The 22,671-nt window shown below is 45.4% G+C and overlaps 1 protein-coding gene across 2 annotated transcripts in view; it reads left to right on the plus strand.

Moving 5' to 3' along the window:
• USP24 (ubiquitin specific peptidase 24) overlaps positions 1 to 21,191 on the plus strand; it is a 135,125-nt gene extending 113,934 nt beyond the window's left edge. For both annotated transcript variants that reach the window (XM_037043173.1, XM_037043174.1), the window contains exons 56-68: positions 2,874 to 2,970; positions 5,292 to 5,408; positions 5,878 to 5,970; positions 7,523 to 7,625; positions 9,156 to 9,277; positions 10,144 to 10,257; positions 12,166 to 12,231; positions 14,159 to 14,225; positions 15,347 to 15,425; positions 17,389 to 17,464; positions 17,920 to 18,006; positions 18,386 to 18,496; positions 20,342 to 21,191. In XM_037043173.1, the coding sequence (XP_036899068.1) occupies positions 2,874 to 2,970; positions 5,292 to 5,408; positions 5,878 to 5,970; positions 7,523 to 7,625; positions 9,156 to 9,277; positions 10,144 to 10,257; positions 12,166 to 12,231; positions 14,159 to 14,225; positions 15,347 to 15,425; positions 17,389 to 17,464; positions 17,920 to 18,006; positions 18,386 to 18,496; positions 20,342 to 20,404 (1,195 nt within the window). In that variant the 3' untranslated portion in view covers positions 20,405 to 21,191. The remainder of the gene's footprint in view (positions 1 to 2,873; positions 2,971 to 5,291; positions 5,409 to 5,877; positions 5,971 to 7,522; positions 7,626 to 9,155; positions 9,278 to 10,143; positions 10,258 to 12,165; positions 12,232 to 14,158; positions 14,226 to 15,346; positions 15,426 to 17,388; positions 17,465 to 17,919; positions 18,007 to 18,385; positions 18,497 to 20,341) is intronic.
• Positions 21,192 to 22,671: the final 1,480 nt, after the last annotated feature.

Raw genomic sequence — 22,671 nt, forward strand, 5'->3', positions numbered from 1 at the left:
TGGGAGCCTCTCCTGGCACCTCTACCCCCACAAGTGTTTTCAATCGCTGCTTTTAGGCTTTATTTCCCAGCACTGGGGCCCTGGGGCCCTGGGTTATGTGGTCTGTCTCGCCTGTTTTCACCTGGTTTATATGCCCGCGAACGTGTGACCACGATCAGCCAGCCGCCTTTTGCGCCTCACTGGGTCTGCTGGTTGCCACCCCATGCCCATAGTCTACCAGCCACCGCCTGCGCTCCCAGGTCTGCCAACCACTGCTTTTTCCTGCCACGACCCCTCGCCACTGGCCGCCGACTCTGCCCCTCTTACCAATCTGGATGAATGTCAGACTTCCATACAATTCAGTTTTCTGTCAGTTCTAAGTGCTTTTTTGTTTCTAAATTTTTATTGTCCTTAATTTTAGATGTGTGAGGAGGTGCAGTGTGTCTACCTATGCCTCCATCTTGACCAGAAGTCCGGGATATTTCTTTTTTTTTTAAATTCTTACCCGAGGATATATTGATTGATTTGGGAAAGAGAGAAAGAGAAACATTGATCAGTTGCCTCCTGTTCACAACCCAGCCAGGGATCAAACTTGCAACCCAGGGATGTGTCCTGACAGGGAATTGAACCCCAAGACCTTTGATGTATGGGACAGTTCCCCAGCCAACTGGGCCACCCGGCCAGGGCTTTTTGGTGGAAATTTTTAAACGAACACAAAAGTAGACAGAGTAGTGAACCTCCTATACCAGTTCTCCAGCTCAAGTCGTCTGCACTTGGCTAGTCCTTTGTATCTATTCCAGCTTTCTCACGCACCCTCACGTGCATGCTTTTTTTCCTCTCAAGTACGTTAAGGTAAATTTCAGACATATAATTTTACTGTAAAAATTTTAGCATGTATCTCTAATAGGTAAAGTTTTTTAAAAAGCTGCAAGTACTTTTATCACACTAAACAGAAATAAAAATAATTCCTGTGTATCATTCAATACCCTGTCTAGCTTCAGATTTCCCCATATGTCTCAAAAATAGTAGTTTACCATTTGGTTTATATTGTACCAATCTAGTTCTAAACAAGCTTCACACGTTATATTGGGTTTATATGTCTCTTAAGACTCTCTTAATCTTTCATTTTTCCTATTTCCTACCACCTCCTTTTTTGTCGTGCCATGTACCTGGGGGTGGGGAAATGGAGGCTGGTCATTTGTTCTGTAGAGCTCCCCGTAGTCTGGGTCGGTTTCTGTTCTCATGGTGCCTCCTCATATCTGACAGGGAATGTGGAACACCCCCTGTAGGCACTCTTTCCAAAAAAATTAAACCTGAATCTGATGAAAACTTAAAGCTAAATATTACAGGAGTACTTGTTGTCTTTTAAACTTTGTTATAGTTGGCACTTAGAATCATGGCAGGTTTTGAACAGAGCCCGTCTGTCGGGTTCGGATTAGGTAGCTAATGCATCGCATTCACAGTGACTTGGAGTGAACAGAGTGAAGGCTCTTTCATCTTTGTCTTTGGGAGCAGAGGAAGAAATGCAACTGCTGTGCTCAGAGACCGGGGCGGGCTGCTATCTGAAGGAGGACTTGGGTCATCAGAATTACATTATATTTGTATCTCTCTTGTGGAATGAGAATTTTATGTTAAGAAATACAGATGTTCCTTGACTTACAATGGGTCACATCCCAATGAACCCTTCATAAATTGGAAATACCACAAGTTGCGTATGTAGTTAATGCACCTAACCTACCAAGCGTAGCCTCGCCAACCTTAAATGTGCTGAGAACACCTCCAGTGGCCTACAGTTGGGCAGAATCACCTCACACACTGAGAGCAGTGCCGACTCTCAGTGGTTTTCCTTCTTGACTGCATGGCTGGCTGGGAGCTCTGGTCTTCCAGCATCATGAGAGAGGACTGCACCACATAACGTGAGTGGGAGAAAAAATCAAAATTCAAAGTACACTTTCTACTGAATGCTGTCGCTTTCTCACCATTATAAAGTCGAAAACCCATAAGTCAAACCATTGTAAGTTGAGAAGCATCTGTATGAGAGGTGATAGGTTTTCCCTCGGGTAATTATAACGTGGGTTTTAATGTGAAAGCAAACGTATGAGGCAGAGAGAGAACAGGTGATCATGGAGAAGCATGTGGTCACCTGGTTGCTCTCAGGTGATCACCACCAGCCTGTCCCAGAGCACAGGTGTTTCTGCCTGACCGTGCCCTCCAACCACAGGCTGAGGCCCCTTATCTACACCCCAGTAGTATAAAGGATTGAGTTAGGTAATGCGTTTGTGGTGCACAGTATGATATCTGACTGTAACACTGGACGTACCAGAGGTAATAGATGTTGCCTAACAAACCTTAACTGCTGTAACCAGAATTACCGTGGAAGAAGAAAGCGGGGAAGCAGGGCCTTTTCAGCCTCAGACACTTTCAGGACCGAATAAAAGTGAGGGTTGGAAGGGGAGAGGAATGGAAAGTAAAAGCATAGAAATGTAAGTGCACAGCAGGGATTCAGAGGCGCTCTCTTGACTCAGAACTTCAGCGAGTGTCGTATTCTGAGAAATTCAAGGGGTGCCAGTGAGAACTCCTGAGTGAACAGAATTTATGAAATTTTAAGGTCTTTCACATCTCTTTAAGTCCAAATTTATATTTACACAGATATTCATTTTAGGGGAAGAGAGGGAAAAGTAGGGAAAACTTCGCTTTTCAGTGCTCAGGGTCTCGTTTTCCTGTTTGACCTTCCTCCCTCACAGGGGCCTATGGTGTGTGCTGCAGCTCTCAGGAGACTTGAACCAACATCTGGGAGTAATTCTGTTCCAGGGACTGTAGGTGGGACCCATGTGGGGAAAGCCGACTTGCAGAATCCGCCTTGCCTTTTCACACCTCCCTCCTCTTTCTTTTAGGATATTCCTGTTGGAGTGCAACGTGAGGGAAGTACGAGTCGCTGTGGCCACCATTCTGGAGAAAACCCTAGATGGTGCCTTGTTTTATCAGGATAAGGTCAGTCTCGTTTTTACATTTCTGTGTACTCTGTTTTTATCCAGCATTTAAAATTGCACATAATATAAGAAAGAGAGCCTAGGTTAGAATCTGGTAATTTTGCCACATAGAATGCACCCTCTGTGAACTGACTTTCTGGTGAATACCAGGGTAGAAGGCATTCTGACTTTTCCTCCTCATATCTCAGAAACAAGGTAGGCCAGGAATTGAGGTCTGCTTGTGTCTGCTTTAGAATTCGCTCTCCAGAACACTCCCTTTTCAAAGTCTTCTCTCAAGAGTTTGTATTGGATCTCTCCAGAGTGAGGCAAGCCTGAGTCTAGAGGCTCTAGTCTGGACCCACACATATTCTGAACCGCGCCCCCCGGCTCTGTCTCTTTCCTCATAAGCTGTTTTTGTGATCTAAACATGAATTTAGCAACCAGACCGAATAGTGCCGTTTATGCAGGGGCACTGGCCAAAATAGTTTCTTCACTGGTTTTCATTATTCCCTAATCTGTTCCTGTTCTTCTGAATTTCTTCTTTCTAACCCTGTTTTCTGGTTCACAATTCAACACATGCAAAAACAAACCATGGTCTTTATTACCATCTTCAATCCCCAAAGCTTTTAAGGCCTAGGGAAAATTTAAGTTTGATTATTCAATCTGTTATTCAGTGCTAGCAAATACAGCAGTTACTTCCCGAGTTTGCTGTTTCAAACAGCTGACACTACATGGAAAACTTTGAAAAATGTTATTTTTAGAACTAATTGGCTCCTTAACCACATTGGCTAGAGGCATTGTGTTTCAGTGAACTAAATGCAAATTCTAGAAAGTGAAGCTTCAAATTCAGTTGACTCTGCTGTGCAGCCTTGAGCACGTTCTTTAAGGAAGACGTTAAATCGTGGACAGCACTCGACACCCAGGCCCAGAGTTCTTTCAGCGTCGTCTGACCAGGAGTGCGCTGTCAGACCAGACGACCACAGGGGCTCTGCTCGGCCCGGAGTGAGCCAGGAGGCCCAGCGTGCTCTTAGGAAGGAGCTAGAAGACTGTCTGTCTCCCAGTTTCAGGAATCATGAGGAAGTTGAGATTTACTCTAAGGCAGTGGTTTTCAGTCAGCTGAAAGAGCAACACCATTTTCCAAGCAAAACCTTACCTGGATACAGAAGATATGAAATAGGTCAGTAGGGACTGCTTAGGGCAGTTTGAATACCAAGGCTCTGAAATACCCCTGTGGAAGTTTTCTAAGATGTTTAACATAAGGACCTTCTCTTTCTCCTCCCACCTCCCATCTGCCAACCCAGAAAAAGGTAAAGATAGAATTAGTGCAGTCTCCCTACAGACGGGGTCCAGTGACGCCGTGTCACCCCGCTGACCTCTAGAGGCAGGACTGCAGGTGATGGAAAGGGAAGGGAGTGGTGAGGGACGTAAGCATGGAAGCCCTTTGCCTCAGTAATTTCTATTTGATGTCCAGATCCAGCTGATGTACTTTATGTCAGTTTTCCCCTTGTAATGGAATCGGTGCCTCTTGCCACCCACTTTGCATCGTAAAGTACTTTGAAAATGAAGTGCTATATAAATGCTAGATTTTACTGTATTTATAATGGGTGTGACAGGATGGATGGGAGTATTTTACAAGTCTATGAACTCCATCTTCAGAGGAACAACAGGAGTAGTAAGCCGGGTCTTAATTCTCAGGTCACAGATGAATTTCTAGAGACTTGTCCACAAGCAGTTGGGGTGGGAGGGAAAGAAGAAGTAATGTGATAACCAAAATGGTTTCTAAACAAATAAAATGTTTTTCAAAGCTTTCCATGAGGCGTCAGCGGGCTTTCAAGTAAGTTCACAGTTGAGTCAATATTGCCGTTGTCATTCTGTCAGGCTGTTGCTCTCCATTTGCTCCATTGGCTTGATTTCTGGCCCCTATGCCTGTGTCTGTGTTTTTTATTCTTTGCATCTGTGATTATGTGAAGAAGTAGCATAGTAGAGGGAGTTACTCAGAAATATGTTTCCTTTAAACCCCACCCCACCCCGCCTCTTTTTAGGAGACAGAGAGAAATTGGCTCTACAGAAAATGTGCCCGTTAGGTGGTAGAATCACACCCTTGACTCTGAAATCTAAGAAACAAAACTAGGCTTTCCTTTTCGTTATTTCTATAGCACCAGTCTTCCCTGGCAGGTAAAACTGATCATCTGTTTCTGCTCTCCAAAGCCTAAATTCATCTGAGTCTGGATCGTGTCAGCCAGACTTCCCTTTTGTTCTTATGGTGATTTACTTCGAAACAGTCCTGTTTCACGTATCTGTCTTAAGTTGTTCTTTTTGTGATTTCACCTTTTCTCCAACCAGTTCAAAAGCCTTCACCAGTTACTGGAGGTACTGCTTGCTCTGCTGGATAAAGACGTCCCAGAAAACTGCAAAAACTGTGCTCAATACTTTTCCCTGTTCAACACTTTTGTACAAAAGGTAAATGACTTTTTTCTAATATCTTTTTATAGTACAGCGTATTTACAGTCTGAAGGAATTTTGTATGTAGGAAAAATACAGGCTGGTTAATACTGGATTTATATGAACAAGTATTTTCTATATGTAAATTACAGCATTTAAAAACTTAGTAACTCTTTGCCCTGGATGGTGTAGCTCAATGGATTGAGTGCGGGCCTGCGAACCAGAGGATCACAGTTCAATTCCCAGTCAAGGCACATGCCTGGGTTGCGGGCCAGTTCCCAGCAGGGGACTCACAAGAGGCAACCATACATTGATATTTCTCTCCTTCTCTCCTTCCCTTCCCCCCTAAAGATAAATAAATAAAATCTTTAAAAAAAAAATTTAAAAAACTTAGTGACTTCTTAAAACTTCTCATTTAATTGTGTTTTTAAAACCAGTTTTTGTCTGGGTGGGAATCTAATTTGTCCTTCTCCGTATCTTGTGACAGCAAGGTATCCGGGCTGCAGACCTTCTTCTGAGGCACTCGGCACTGCGACACATGATCAGCTTTCTCCTCGGGGCCAGTCGGCAGAACAGTCAGGTAACACCTGCTGCTGTTGCCCAGGCAGTGGCCACAGGTTCTGTGGTCACTTCACCACTCTGTGCAGGTGACAGACGTTTCTAACCTCATACAGGCCCAGAAACAATAATAGTACATATACTTTAAATTCTTTATCGTTCAGTTATGTTCATTGCTTTCTCACAGAATTTCCCAGTAATAACAACCCATGGAAATGACGGGAGTATCAGTTAAAACGTGACATAGCGTAGGAGGAAAGACTGGTTCTGGTGGGGGCGGGTCAGGGGGCGGACTCCTGCGAGGAGTGGTGGCCTTGGGCCTTGCACTTGCTCTGTGGCACTGTGAGTGAGGGCATCGGTGGCAGTCGCTTCTGGGATGCTGATAACGAGGCCAGAATTCACGTGTGAAATGGTACTGTTGCACCCTGAAAGATCACTACTGCTCATTCGGGAAATGGAAGGGAGGGTGCTTCGTAATAATAGGGTTTTATGTGTGTGAACTCTGTTTGAAGTTTCTATATTGGTGTGCTTCTCCCATCAATTATATTTCTTTTGTTGGACAGATTTAAAATACATGTAATGTGAACATGATAAATACTATTTATAGAGTACCTATTATGTGCCAGACACAACTGGTCACTTTGTATGTTGTACCACTGATACAATTCAGTAAAACAGGCACCTTCATTCCCATTCTCAGGCAAGAATTACAGTGCAAACAAGTTAGGTGTGACTTGTTCCAGGTCACAGAGCTGACCTGTTGTGGAGCCAGGATTCAGACCCAGCTCTGGTGTGCCCTGTGTGTACATCACACTGGAGTCTTCGTTCTCCGTCAGGGGCGACAGGCCTCCTCAGCCCCCGGCTGCCCCCGTGCTGCCCTCACTCTTCGGTGTTAAAAACAAGTCACTGCACAGCAGCCTGCTCGGTGTAAGGTGGCACGTTAAGGTTGATAACAGTGCGTTTCCCTTAAGCTCTTCCTCTCCAGGGACCCTACTGACAGTGAGGGTCTAAATGCACTCCAGTCCAGCAGCACGTATGGTCAGTGTTTTTTTTGCATTTATGGAGCATGCAGCATCAAAGACATTTTCACTTTCCAGGTTTCATCTGGTTCTCACAACCACAAAGTGGCCAGAGCAAGTAGGTTCTCTCTCTCTCATTGTCCAAAGAGGTCAGGCGGTGTTCAGTGCGAGGAACTGGCCCACGCCCACACAGCGCAGTGCGTGGGCAAGGGGGGCCAGCCCCCAGCTGTCCAGCCTCATGGGTTTTCCCCATTATACTGAGGCACAGGCAAATTACCTGCACACAGTAGGCACTCAATACCTACATTGGAATACGTGAATGGATTTGTTTTAGAATAGGAGTTAATATGTCTACGGGGAAAAACACTGTTAAGCTAGCTTAACACCTATGACTTCTTGTACTTTGACTGCTTTTACTATTAGATAATGAGAAATAATTGTGGCCCAAATTATGATGAACCAGCTCATCCTTTCCCTTCTTGTCTCATGTTATTTATTTAAATGTATTCAAGTCTCTAATCTAAACAGGAACGTGCACCCTATGTTCTCTGACAGATACGGCGATGGAGCTCAGCACAAGCGCGAGAGTTTGGGAACCTCCACAACACAGTGGCGCTGCTCGTCCTGCACTCAGACGTGTCCGCCCAGAGGAACGTCGGTGAGCTCTGGCGCATCCTTCGTGCATCGGGGAGCCTCTGGGGCCCTGAATTAGCCAGTAGTGCTTGAAGGGCAGTGTTAGCACTTCAGTGGACATTATTCGTTTCTCATTAAGCTATTGGATATTGTTTTAATTGATGTTGAATTTCACTTTATTTTACTAGTTTGTCACAAGAGAAGGTCAACCATTTATTTGAGAGGAAGGGTATGTAAGTGTTAAAAACTTAAGAATTAAAGGCTACTTTGGAGTTCATTTATTACCATGATTGGCACAACTGATGTAGTGGTACAGTTGCCAACGTGTGGGTTGGAGTCTCCTAACTCTGTGAACTTGACCAAGCCACCTGACCCTTTGATTCTCTGTACAAAATGGAAATATTAAAAACATAACCCCACAGGTATACTAAGGATTAATGAGATAAAATGTTACAGTCCTTTGTAAAAACAAAGGGGATTCAGCTGTACTTTAAGTCACTGGAGTGTATCTGCATATATAAGATGTAGTCAGTAACATGCCCCACCACCAGGAGTTCAGTTCTCACATGACAGAGCAGGAACCCAGACTGCCCTGCGCACTTGTCCACTCCCCCAGCCTGTGTGCACTGTGTTGATGCTGCTCCTAGGCATTCTCGTGGCAGCACCAACACAATTGCAATAATAACACAATAAGGCAGCTAAAAACCATTCACTGTTTTTGGTGTGTTCTGTTTTTCCATGGTCCTTTTACTTCAGTTACTGCGTTTATAATCCCCTCAGCAAACCTATGAGAGGATATTACCCTCTTCTGTGAGGACGCTGAGATACAGAGAGGTTTATTGACTTGCACAAGCCTCACCACTAGTCAGTGGCACAGCGCCCAGTATGTGGATGCCAGCCCCTGACCCCAGGGCTGTGGGTGGGGTTCAGTGCCATCTGACCAGTGAGGACCCACACAGGAGTCCGGGTAGAGTCACACACAGCACTCCTCCGCTGGAAATGCGCACTGACGTAAAGGAACTCAGGGAGCACCTGGTTTGTCTCGAGTAGACCCTCCTTCCTGAGTGATTCATTCACCTGAAAGGACAGAGCTACCTAATTCATTAGTTGAGATAAAAAAAATAGTGTGAAGTCTTGTTTTTCTAGCAAATGAGATAACCCTTCCGTATGGGTTAGTCCTGCCTAGCATCCATGGTGTTCAAGGAACAAAAGTGTCTTGTCCAGTGTCTCTTCCGAGTCATGTTGGGCATTTTTCCCACAAACAATGTATGTGTTTACTGCTCTGAAAGATTGTCTTGTGGGGGTTGTGGGGAAGGGGATCACTAGGATTCTAGCGATCTTAATAGGCACTGATACAGCCTAGGCAGACATTGAATTAAATAGTTAGACATTCTGTCCAGTCTGCATGTCCGGCTTCCTCACTGCACTGCGAGGGGACAGGTTGTGAGCACTCGGCAGTTGTGTGTGTGTCTTGGGAGGTGGCGTGACCTTGCAGGTGTCTGTTTCATGAAATAACATCAAGTGAGACAGTGTCTGTTTCTCTGGTCTCCTGAAGCTCCTGGTGCATTTAAGCAGCGGCCACCCATTAGCATTGCTCCCTCCAGCCCTCTGTTGCCCCTCCATGAGGAAGTAGAAGCCTTGTTGTTCTTGTCTGAAGGGAAACCGTACCTGTTAGAGGTATGTACTTGTTCTTCGAAAGCCATTTTCTCTTTATTTCTATTTGAGGAAAATTACCTTTTGTTATTAGTTATATTTTGCATGTTATTCTGATGAAGCAGGGTATTATTAAAAGAAGAAATGATCTTTCAAGTTAATTTTTCTTCCTGTGTATTATATATGTCAAAAGAAATAATCAGTGGAAGAGAATGTTACTGGACCTCCCAGTGCAGCCCAGCTGCTGCCCCCTCCGTCCCAGCAGGTGCATGGCGCCTCACCAACCACAGTTGCTCAGTCTGTTGTCAGAGGTTTTGTTCCCAATCTCTTGTATGTGTCCCCGGCCCTGGAATAGTACAACTGTGAAGAACACACTTTTTTTTAAACCTCAGCGGTATGCAAGTGGGCTGCTCAGCCCTCTGTCATGGCCTGTCTGCAGCCAGGTCACATCCCCTTCTACCTAGAGTCACCCCTTCTTGACACTTGAATCCTCCAGTCCTTCCATAACCGGCTTTCCGTATATATACGAGTCTGAGTGTCATGGTGGTCTGTCAGCTCCATTAACAGTGCTATGCTATATGCCTTTTTTAAGCTGAACATTATGTATTTTTCAGATCTATCAGTAATTTTAGTTTGGGGAAGGCATTTACCTTTGAAAATCTGATGAAAGTGACTCAAGAAAAAATGCACATTTGCATAAAACTATGTTAAATTTCAGACAGACCTATATACCCTGAAATCTATCCATGGAGCTCTAGCAGTTAAAGAAACCCTATTTTGAGGCAATGTTGATGATATTAAATGAGAATTCGTTTCAGTTAAAGCCAGAAACAACCTGTTGACAATCAACTGGCATAAGAAGAGCTTACTCTTTTCTGCCCTCCCACTAGGTGATGTTTGCTTTGCGAGAGCTGACGGGCTCGCTCCTGGCGCTCATGGAGATGGTGGTGTGCTGCTGCTTCTGTAACGAGCGCTTCTCCTTCACCATGCTGCACTTCATTAAGGTGGGCCGCCGTTAGACCTCGCGGCAGCCTGCTGCCTGTGCTCTCAGTGAATGTGCTTCTCTCAATGTCCTTAACTGTTTTTCCTGATCATAAAAATAGTATAGGCTCTTTAAAAAAAAAAACAAATAACGTCATTCACTGATAATCATCGTGAACGTTCTCTTATATTTCCCTTTTATTTTCTACACATTTATTTTAACGTAATTGGGATTTTATTGTCTATGATTTTGTGCTTTTTTCACTTACCATGATAAATATTTCACATACTGTTAAAAGTTACCTGAGTTTAACAGTTCATCCACTCGCGTGCTTGACCGTTCCCTTACTAGCAGTGTGTTTTGCATGAGGTTCAGCTTGTAGCTGTTAAGAACACTACTTGATAGTTAGTAACGCTCTGGTGACCATTATTGTGCAAAATGTTTTCCAGTTTTGGATTATTTCCCCTCTGGACATTAGAAATCAAAAGTGGGTTTTCTCACCTGAAGCGGGGCCCCGGCTCAGTGCATAGCCCCGGTCGGTCAGCACACTGACTACTGCCAGGTGCTCAGTGCTCCCTGGGGGCTGGGCACTGTTTCCAGCATGTAACTCGCTTAATTCTCAGGCAGTCCCATGAGAGGTAAATGCTGTTTTATCCCCAATTTTCTGCTCACGAAACTGAGGCCCAGAGCAGTAACTTGCCCAGGGCCGTACGACCGGTGGGTGGCCGGGTGGGAGCCTGGGCACTGGCAGTCTGGCCCCAGGGCTGTACACGGAACCAGATGTGTTGCTGCCTTTCTAGGGGCCACTAGAAAAGCCTTTAAGCCTACACATATCATTTTATTCGCTTTTAACCTTTAATTACATGGATAACACATGACTACATTCTCTTTTTAAAAAATTAAAACATACAAATAAGGCCACAGCCCACTTTGACCAATGCCAACCAGTCGTGTCCCCTTTCTTCCCACCCGAAGGACCAACATTGCTGCTTGGGTGTGTGTCCTTCCAGGCCTCTTTCTGCACATTTACTCCGTGTGTGTGAGTTTCTGCCCACAGAATTTCTGCCACACTCGTACCTGTACCAGGATTTATAATGGTGATCCAGGCAGCACTGATAGGTAGCAGGTGACTAGTGGATTGTGTCTTCAGATTCCTTATTAAAATGTGGTTTCCCCTCAGCCTTTTCTCTGCAGACCTGTATCAGAGGTGACTGAGTTCCTCTCTTTACTACTTACTGATTATATCACCCTGGGCAGTTTCCTCCTCTGCAAATCGGAGGAAGTGTGACTTGACTTTACAGATTGTGAAGACTCCACCGGGTCTCCTGTGCAAAGTGCTTGCTCAGTGCCATGCCTGACACCTTCAGGGTGTGGTGTTGTAATGCAGGGTCCTTTATAGTGCCCTCTCCGTGTGTGTGTGTGTGTGTGTGTGTGTGTGTGTAAGGTTATTAAACGCACAGAGCAGTGTGAGTTTTCTGAGCCTTGCTTTCCTCACTCAGTGTGCCTTGGCAGATTTTTCTCTCTTATATGCTGGACTCGTGGCACACTTGTCTCAGAGCATACTCATTTGCATTCTCATAGCCACAACAGCGTAGTCTGGAAAACAAAATAGGATGCACACTGTATAAGTGGAATATAAATACGGGCTTGTTTAGTGACTTAAAATTCCCTTGCTGCCTTTCCTTCTCTCTCCTTCCTAATTTCTTAGGAAAGCACCGCAGAGTGCTGCAGCGAGGAGGACCCTAGAGGTGGTTTATTTCACTCCCCAGATTTAGCATTTGGGGAACTTGAGGCCCCCAGAGAGAGGAATTGACTTTGCCAAGGTCAGCCGGACAGTGCAGAGCAAGGGCTTGGATCCAACACTTTTGACTCCACTGTGCTTTCCACGAAAGACTTACTAGAATTTTTATGCTTTTAAAAAACGTTTCAGAGCCAACTAGAAACAGCTCCACCCCATGAGTTAAAGAATACGTTCCAGCTACTTCATGAGATATTGGTAAGTCATAAATGTTCTGATTCACTTGTATTTGTGTATGTATTAGTCAGCGTTGTGTGCACATACAAAGTGTCTTCTCCTATTTTTCCATTTACTGTTCTACACTTACTGAATCTTCTTTATATCGGTCATTTTTTGTGCATTACTGATTTGGAGATGAGCAGTGATAAAACTCTGCCTCACAGGGGCTCACCATGCAGCCAGAGAGCTAGACAGGCGCACAGGCAGGGGCAGTGCCGAGAGGGCTGGTGGGTAGCTCCGCTGCCAACAGGGAGCTGTGCTCAGCACATATGTAATCTTGTTGAAAACTCACAGTAATCATCAGGGTTAAACCATTCAAATCTGAATGAATGATTGTGTTTGTACTAAGAAAAGTATTTTTAAGGAGCCATTAGACTGAAATGTAATTGACTTACAGGGTGCATCCCAATTTTGGAAATATAAAAAATATAGCTAAAGTATTTAGCTGTAATCAGCAAACTATAGTATCACATTAGAAATTAGAACTTACGGAGGTGGAATGATTTGCCCAAGACCAGCCTTTAGTAAGTCACGAAGCTAGGATCTGAACCAAGTACTTAGCCCCATAGCCCCTGCTCTCCCCCGAACCCCTAGATTGCTCCGTGAACTGCAAGTAAGTGGCGTGGCCTGAAGTAGTGGGCACTACGTGGTGCCTGGGGAAAGAAGCCCAAACCAGATCGTGAAGGGCTTCGGGTACCAGTGCACGGGGACCCTTTCCCGGGGACAGTGCTCACACACTGGTGCCTGGTAGCCTGGTGCTGCCTATGTTCCTGTTTGACCCGGCCCGGGTCGTTCTCTTTTGTTTTCTAATTCCTGGAGTCAGCCTCTCCTGCGAAAGCAGGTCATCCAGTCCAGCCCTGTCAGCCCCAGGAGCCCCGATCCCCACTGTCCTCACTACCCCTCCAGGTCTGATGGCCAGCCCGTTTGGCTCATCTGTCGTCATCCTAGCCTCTAGACTTTTTAAGGTTGAAGCTCCAAGCTGTCAGTGATGGGCACCATGGAAGGGTGTTAAGCAGGAGAGTTCTGGGGCTTTATTTCTGCCTCAGAAAGAGTCCCCTGGCAGTTGTTTGAAGGATGGACAAAAGACTGTGGCAGTATCGGAATCTGGAATAACACGGCCTGCCCTGAGGAGACACCAGTGTCGAGAGGAGCACAGGACCTATCAAGAGGTGTTTGGAAAGAAAACCAACAGAATCTGGTGACTGGTTGTGAGCTAGTGAGACAGACTAGCCCAGAGATTCCTTAGAGAGAGAGGGGGAGGGACTGGGTTCCCTTTACGTCCCGGAGACCTTGGCAGGGATGCAGAGGCCTTGGCCCAGGGCAGGCATGTGACAAATGCTTTCAACTAAGGAACTACATCATGGATGCCATTTAGTGAAAGCCTGTCTTTTTCTGGTCTTTACCGCATTTCAGCCCCAGTGCTTCTACAAACTTTGGAAAGATGTTGCTCCTCAGGAGTAGGGCTCTGAATTGTTCATCTGCTCAGCAACAAACCACTTACCTTACTGCACTGTGCACAGCTGGGTGCGAGGCACTGGAGACACAGTGAGAGTAAGGCGCAGCCCCAGCCCTGTGCAGCATGGCGTAAGCCTCCCCATCAGTCTGTAGAACTGTGTTGTAGCAGAACTTTTTGGTAAACCAGTTAGACCATAACCCTCTTGTCCTGGGGAACATGAGATACACATCCATCCAGAGAACTGTAGGTGTTGGTGAGAACACATTGACAAGAAATAAACGGGTCTTCAGATGTTACCTAATAGTTTTTCATCTGTAGTTAAAATGTAAGGTACTGTTGTATTGGGTTTTGTTAAGTTAGAAACTAAATCTCCTGATTTTTTTTAAGGCACCAGTAGCTGTAACACAAGTTCCTTCTTTCATTTATCAACTTTTGTTCCCTTTTACTCAGATCATTGAAGACCCCATACAAGTGGAGCGAGTTAAATTTGTGTTTGAGACGGAAAATGGATTACTAGGCAAGTACCCCCAGCCCGAATGGGCAATGTCAGCAGTAAGTGTGCTGAGAGCCAGCCAGTGTCCCCCTCCCCCGCTTCCCTGGCATCGATCCATGAGGAATCGAGCAGAAGTCTGAGTAAGGCCATTGGGTTCTCTCCCTCTGGTCGTGAGAGTCAAAACCAGAGAACCTGGTCGTCCTAGATGCTCTCCTACTTTCGGTCAGTGCAGTGCAAGGGGGCTCCTTTGCCTGGGTCAGGTGAGGTTCCAGGGCACTGTGACTTGTTTCCGCATGCTAGAGGCACTGTGTGACAATAGTGACTCCACTCTGTTGGGGAGGAAACAATGGAAAGCTCAGACTCGGGGTATTGTCACACCCATGAAATGTGATTGTTTTCTTACCTCCAGTATGAATGCACCCAGATTTCTGGTGTCTACTCATAAAAGGTTTTCACCAGCGTTTTTGTTTGCAAAAAGCTGCAGTGGCTTTCATGAGCTATTTCTTAGAAAAAGTTTGGTTAAAAATAATCTTACCCACCTTCTACCATCCACCTGCATTTCCAGTTAGTCCACGTTATTTCACATTTTGCTCATGTATTGAGAAAAGAAATTGAAGCCAGAATGCTCTGCAGCTGTGGCATTCTGGGTCGCATGCCCTCGGAGTGGTGGCTCTACTCAGAGCGGCACCCAGGTGCCCAGGACCTTACCGTCGTACACTCCTCAAGAGCAGGGTCCAAGTACCATTTCTCTTTAAATCCCCAGAGCAGGAAGTATTTGTTGAACTCAGCTAACACCGCAAATTTCTTTTATCACACTAACAGAGTTAAAACTGCTCTTCTGTCAGTAGCGGTGGGTGAAAAAGCTTGGAGGTCTTTGGGTGAATAATCAGCCAGTATAAATTGCAGTTCCTTTCACTTCTCCCAAAAGCCAGACTTCCATCACCATGTATGTTTCTTGAATACTATTTAGTATTTCTACCCTTCAGAATTTGGGGGGTCCTGTTGAGTCGCCACCATGCTTTTAATGTACTTATTTGTCTGCTTATCAAAGTAGTTTGCGGTAAGTCTTTGGCACAAGAGAGTTGTTACTACTTGGACCCACTTCCAGTTTGGTGCTTTAGTGTCGGACTTTGCTCTCCCTTTAGCTCTGATGCACCACAGTAACCACGTGGACAGCAGTCGCTGCTACCAGTGCGTCAAATTTCTGGTGACTCTTGCTCAAAAGTAAGTATTGACTCACAAATGCAGGGAGAACACGGGTACAAGTCATACGTGACCAGAAAACAATCTACCCAGAGAGCCTGGCTCAGGCGGGGCGTGGTCCCTTGCGTGACGCAGCAGCCTGTTCAGGTGACCTCAGGGAGAGGTGGAGGGGCATGTGAAAAGAGCAACAGACCTTACCGAATCCAAGAAACAAGGCTAGACCTCCAGGCCCAATGCCGGAAGGACAGGAGTCAGGGCGAATGTTGGGGACCTTGACATCAAGATTTCTTGAGCCTTCATTCAAGATAATGTTCATTAATATGACTTGTTACCAACTCTTATGTTCTAGGTCCCCACTTTCAAAAGTCTCTCAAGACAAAGTCGTATTACAGCTGCCTACACTTACAAATCCAGGCACTATGCCAAATGCTTTCCCTGCGTTCTCATTCAGCCTCTGCAGCAACTTCAGGAGGTTAGGTACCCTTGGCAGTCCCACACAGCCTACAGTTTAAGGGCCATGCCTGCGGTCAGAGCCAGGACCTGAGCGCAGGCCGATCAACTCCACGCAGAGCTTTTTCTGTGTATTTAGTTGTGGTAAAAGACACTAACATAAAAGTAACCATTTTAACCATTTCTAGGTGTGCAGTTCAGTGGCATTAAGTGTGTCACACTGCTGTGCATCCATCACCGCCGCCCCCTCTAGAAACTTTCAGCTCCAGCGCTGAAACTCAATCACTGCCGGACATGGAACACTAACTCCCCATTCTGTTGCCCCCTAGCCCCTGGCAGACGTCAGTCTGCTTCATATCTCTGTGAATTTAACTATGCAACCTCGTTAAAGTGGAATCATATCCTATTTGTCCTTTTGTCACCAGACTGTTTCACTTAGCACGATATCCTCAGGGTTTATCTGTGTTGTGACACATCAGAATTTTCTTCCATTTTTAAGACTGAATGGCATTTTATTGTGTGGCTGTATCACATTTTGCCTATTCAGTCATCTGTCGGCAGACACTTGGAGTGCAGAGGTTCTCCCGGTTAGGAGGGACCCCAGTGCACTGCCACTTCAGTCCCCTCCTCAGCGCCGGGGCGAACGAAAGGCAGGGTGACTGCGCGTTGACCCCGGGGCAGTGGGCAGACCGCAGCACTGTTTCTGACTCCTGACCCAAGCCACCTTTATAGCCCACTTTATTCTGCTCCGGGTGTTTGCTGATTCTTGGTCGTGGGCGTAGCTGTCCTTAGACTTGTACCAAGATAAGAAAAAGAAATCCATTTGGCTTAATCTGCAGCAGTTGAGTGTCCTAAACAGATACTGATGAGAGCGCAGTCCTGTGTCCATTCATTAGGTGTGATACTGGCAGCGGGTCCTCACAAGCGCTTGCCCAAGAACAGCGTTTCCACGTAGAGTGGGGGCCCATAGTGTGTCTGATGCCAGCAGACACAGTCCGGAGACCAGTGTCTTTATACTTCTGTGCCCTTCATACACTTCTTTCGTACACAGTAGCTGGTGGCAGTATCACGATCAGTAGTAGTTTCACATACGAAGGACAGCTTTCCAGAAAGGCAAATAAAAGCAGAGGGGGTGGGGGGCAGCTGTAAGACCGTGTTTAAAAACAATATTCTTTCTTATTCAAATCACAGATACCAAAGATTAGTTTGGTTCTGTCAAGAGGTCATTTATTAAATGTACTATTTGTTATGTAGTTTTTTATTATACTTTTTATTTCTCAACTTTGAATTTTAATAGAACTGAGTAGATGGATTAGAGACAGATAAGAGACTTTTCACTACATACTTACCTTTTGTTACCTTTTGAAGTATATAACATGAACATATCCAAACAAAAAAAAAGGAAAAATTTAATATAAAGACAGCTGTATTTCAATGAAAGTAGCAGTTGTGTTTCAAAATGAAAAGGTGCCGTAGACTCAACACGGGTATTTGCAAAGACAGTGCTTGGCTAACAGCAGTCTCCAACGGCCAGGTGTCCTGCAGCCAAAGAGTACTTCAAGGAGAACTCGCACCACTGGAGCTGGGCCGTGCAGTGGCTGCAAAAGAAGGTAACCGCGCTGCGTGCCTGGCTGGTTGTCCCGGGAATGGCGGGCAAGTCTGCTGGGAGGTCGCTGCCCACCTGGCTGGTTGTCCCGGGGACCGGTGGGCGTGTCTGCAGGGAGGTCTCCGAAACTTAATTTGAAACCAGCCTCGAAATATTTTCTGTCTTCAACATTTGTTAGTACACTCGACACCTGTTTTTATGCGTTAAATTTGTGTCATAATACATTCACCTTAACTTTACAGGTGAAAGGGGGGGGTGCTTGTATAAGTAGTAGTATTTCACTGAGCTCTCGAGAGTGGAAGTGAAATTTTCCAGGAAAGGATCTCCTGAAGTGATAGGTCTAGATAGATTTATATACTATTTTAGATGCTTTTATAATCTATCATCTAATGGTAGAAATTGTGGGCTCACATGAGCTTATTTGTCGTCTCTGACGGTGTTTTTGACCTTCCATTTCAGATGTCAGAACATTATTGGACCCCGCAAAGTAATGTCTCTAATGAAACGTCAACTGGGAAAACTTTTCAGCGAACAATTTCAGCTCAGGTGAGGGTTGTCGTTGGTTTTGTGTGCTCTGAAATCCCTTAGGTAGGATTTTTTGTATGTTTTTCAGAAACTGCAGCTTCAGAGAAAACAGGTATAGGTTGAAAATGAGAAAGGGCAAAAGAAATGATTCAATTTCTCTGAAAAGACAGCAAATTGGTGTACAGTTTGCAAATCAGAAAAGAAAAGCAGTGTGGGTTGGTCATTCCAGCCCCCACATGGCATGAAAGTTGAGGGGTGCTCTGGGGGCTGCCTTGAAGGCACCACCCTTGATACTCCCAGTGCCTCCAAAGGTCACATGAAGGGCAGCCTTCCTTGGTGATGCTCCCTGCGCCACTGCACACTCCCTGACTTTTCCCTCTTGTGTTTAACTCCCCCACAGGACACACTAGCGTATGCCACAGCTCTGCTGAATGAAAAAGAGCAATCAGGAAGCAGCAACGGGTCGGAGAGCAGTCCTGCGAATGAGAACGGAGAGAGGCACTTACAGCAGGTATAACTGAGGGGCATGTCCCCAGGTGGAAGGGCAGCACCTGCTCTGACGTTTTCTGAAAAGAATGTCTAGAATCAGGAAAAAAGCAGACGCCAGCTTCATCCTCCAGTTACCTCTGTTCAGGACCACTCACAGTGTGCTAACAAAGTGGAACAATGCTGCAACGTAAAATTCATGCAGGGCTTTGCCCTCAGTCTGTGGCTGGCTGTGCTAATCACATTGGAGAGTCCTCATAAAGCCAGGCCACAGCTGTGTTCGTTCCAGTTTGTTCATTCTGCCAAATTATGAAAATCCACTCCCTCCAGCATTTGCTTTCACCAGCCTTCCAGGAAACGTGGATCTTTGAGAGGAAGGGCCTCATGACATTAAGATCTACTTACTCGTTGGAGGGGTTAAAGAATAATTTTAAGCTTACTTTAAAATTTCAGCCCTGTCCAGTGTGGCTTGGTTGGTTGGACAATCCATTGTCCCATAGACCGAAAGATCACAGGTTCAATTCCCAGTCGGGGCACATGCCTGGGTGGCTGGTTTAACCCCCAGTCAGGGTGCGTACAAGAAGGCAGCTGATCAGTGTTTCTCCTTTTCTTTCTCTCTGTCGTCCCCCCCGACTCCCCCTCCCCCTCTCCACCCACTTTCTACCCCACCCCTTCTTCTATCTCTAAAAAGCATTGAAAAGAAAATGTCCCCAGGTGAAGATTAAAAAAGATTTTTTTAATTCAGTACTAATTACTGTAGTAGAAAAGAAATAAAATATTTATTAAACACCTACTGCACAAAGCAATAAATGCAGTGTAAATGCAGTAAATGCAGTGATGTGCATGTGTCTTCTCTCTACTCTGCCCCTTTCCAGAGGGGCAGCTCCTCTGTGCAGAGGCCTCATTAAATGAATCTTGTTCATGTCAGGCGTGTCTTTTTTTCTAATCTTTCAGATCCTCATGATGACCTCATGTGAGGTTGCTGTTGCCTGGACTTTACAGAAGGGGAACTAAGGCTCATCTCCTTTAGTTGAGGCAAAAATAAAAGCTATCAGACAAGAGCTCCCGCAGCTGCTGGCTCCTAGACCTGCAGAGCTCCCGCAGCTGCTGGCTCCTAGACCTGCAGCCCCCTCTATCCTCTCCCCCGTATTTTCTGAGTTCTGGGTACAGCAGCCTTCTTTTGGTTTATCGAACATACTTCTTCCTTCCACCTTGGGCCCTGCCATTCACCGCGTCTAACTCCCACTGAGCTCACCCTTCGTTTTATAGGGAGACTCTTCCTGCTCCTCCCCACCCCCAGCTAGATCAGTCTCTAGGGACATGGTCGACATTCAGAACTCTGTGTACAAGGTGGGGCAAAAGTAGGTTTATAGTTGTGTGCCCATGAAACAGTTTGTTCTTGTATTATTTATTTTCCATAAGAACAGCTGTAAACCTGCTTTTGCCCCACCCTGTATAAACAAAGGCCACAGTTGGTGACAGAGGCAGAATTCAGACACGGGAGTGACCAAGGGCTATCTTTGGCCATATGGCAATTTCTGACACAAAGCAGATGTCAGGGCAGCCAGTGCCTCTCCCTGCCTTATCCCGTTGCTCCCAAGTTCTAAGGAGAGCTGCCTGCCTTGTTGCATGGTGATATTGTAGCTGTAGGTGAGTCACTGGTTTGCTTCAATGACTGACTGAGAACAGAGAAATTTAAATTTTGCATAATCAGGAATTGCCAAATACAAGTGTTATAGTCACATTTTATTATCCTTTGGTAAACAGCAAGTTGTTTAAACTACAGAACACAAGTAAGTCAACGAGCATAGAAGAGCTTTTCTGTCTAACTTTCTGTTGTGTGAAATTAACTCCCTTTCCTTTCTCAAAGGGTTCGGAGTCACCCATGATGATTGGTGAGCTAAGGAGTGACCTTGACGACGTGGATCCCTAAAGGAATACTCCCAGCACGCAGCGCAGAGTCAGATTACAGATACCGGATGCCCGGCACCTTTCTGAAATCAGAGTATCATTTTGAACCCTGTAAAGAACCAGACATTGGGCTGGAGGAGCCTGCAGTGGCCCTGGCGGAGCGTGTGTTTAAGGAAGGCACTCTTTGGCCAGAAGGGGGAGCTGTTTGGCAGCGGGAGAGGCCCGGACTGTGGATCAGCTCTCCCAGGGCGTAGTCCATATGTGGATTTCCATTTCTGTGGCAGTTTTATGAAATAAAGCCGATGGCAGACTTCTGTTAGGTGAACATACAAGAGTGAGTGAGGGTAAAGCTGTTGCTTTCTCTATGATGCTATAAAAGATACTCCTTTGGTTTTTATATTTTTTAAAAAAGTACGCTGCCTTTAGATGAGTGGGGGCAAATTTTTAATCTTGCAGTGACATTGATTAGGGATATCCAATTTCCAATAATGTAAAGATACGTGACAAAATCCCTTTTCATTGTAAAATAGTAAAGAATTCAGTTTACACAGACCTTTGTATTTAATATGTCTCCCTATTTGTACAGAATTTCAGATGGGTTTGAATGAGAGTCCTGGGCATACACTTGGATCTTGATGAAATGTTACCAGGATCAAAAATTTGGAAATTATTAATCTATGAAGGTATTTTTTCTGATATAATTGAGATTGAAAAGAGCAATAAAAAAAAAAACAAAGAAAACTGTGTTCCCCAGAAGTACAGGGCGAATTCTCTGACATCAGCCATTCCCAAAACAGATTTTAAAAACAAAAAAAAAGCACTTTAAAGATATAATTTTATTGAGTTTAACTTCATAAAATCATCTTTTTAATGCTTGGAGACATATTGAATAAACTGTAGTCTTAAATCATGTGATCTGCAATCATTTGCTTTTGCTGAAAACATAATTACTGAGCCCCTTGGTTCTGGTACAGGAGGTTAAATATTTGAATCGAGAGATGGACTTGGTGGGTTTCTAGTCATTGTAATGCAGACCAGGAATTTGAGACTTTGTTTCTCTTCAGCAAGAATATTAACACTGAAAAGGCAGGGACAGGGTTTATAATATTTTCCCAGAAGTAACTAGAAAGCAGTTGAACGACCATCATTTAGTTGTGATTCCCAGGTGTGCTACCGTTCACTCATTTCAGATTAGATACCGGCTCCCCTTTTACTGGGGGGAGGTGCCTGTTTCACATTTTATGTGTTTTGTATGTTTTGTATTTTGAGTTGCTGCACAGATTTCCAACTAGGGGAGCCTTAGGAAGTGCTGGGTTGCTGCTGTCAGTTGCCAAGTCAGAGAGGAATGTCCAGCCCCAAGTGCCTTTCTGGTGGCTTCTGCATCATGTGGACACAGGGCAGGGCAGTCTGCTCTCCGTCGATGCCCAGTCAGTAACCCAGTCATTGTACCGCTGTCAGTTGAAGTTACTGCACAGCCAGGGTGCAGGGTGCTGTGGGCCATCACGTGACCACCCACAGGCTGCTGGTGGCTCTCGTCAGACACCGAGTAGACGGAGGGGCCAGCATTTACAAGCAGAACTGCGCCCTCAGAAAATGGTTAGAGGCGGTTGGCACATTTTTATGGTTCTGATATTCTCGGAATTTTGAATGTGATGTTTTAAAATTGATTTTGAGTATGTGAATATTCTATTCCCTTCTGTTTCTCTACCCCACCCCACCGCCATCCTCACAGAAAGATTGTGTGGGACATGACATTGAAATGCCAGTGATGAGATGTGTTGGGATTTCATCGCTGGCAGCTGCACTCAGGAGCCCAAATTCAGGAGTGAAATTGCCACTTCTAGTCCCTTATTTCCTATGGAAACAACGCCTTCCGCACCCCAGCACCTGCTGTCCTCATTGTAAGGCTTCGTCAGGATCGCCGTCACAACTGTGTGTCACACGCGCCGGTTAATTTTGCTTGCACTGTTGCTGCGATGACCGTCCCTTCCACTCAGCCAGTAACCACTCGATTGCCAACGGCTGCAGTCTCCAAACCTGCTGATGACTTTTTTAAATGTAGTGCCACCAAGAGACAATTGTGACAGGCTTACCTTGGAAGAGTTGTCGTTTTTATTGCCAACTTTTTTGAATGAAGATGTTTTTATAAATCTTTCAAAAAGTAGGAATTGCACAACTAACTCAATGCTGTATGTTCTCATGAAACTCTCTTCGCAAGGCCCACTGCAGATGGCTGGGTCGGCACAGCAGAGGCGTCCAGGGAAAGAAAACACGAGCGTCCCAGCAGGC

The sequence above is a fragment of the Sturnira hondurensis genome, unplaced genomic scaffold, assembly GCF_014824575.4.
Source record: "Sturnira hondurensis isolate 20B ecotype Veracruz unplaced genomic scaffold, ASM1482457v3 Scaffold0004068, whole genome shotgun sequence".
In the NCBI taxonomy this organism is placed as follows: Eukaryota; Metazoa; Chordata; class Mammalia; order Chiroptera; family Phyllostomidae; genus Sturnira; species Sturnira hondurensis.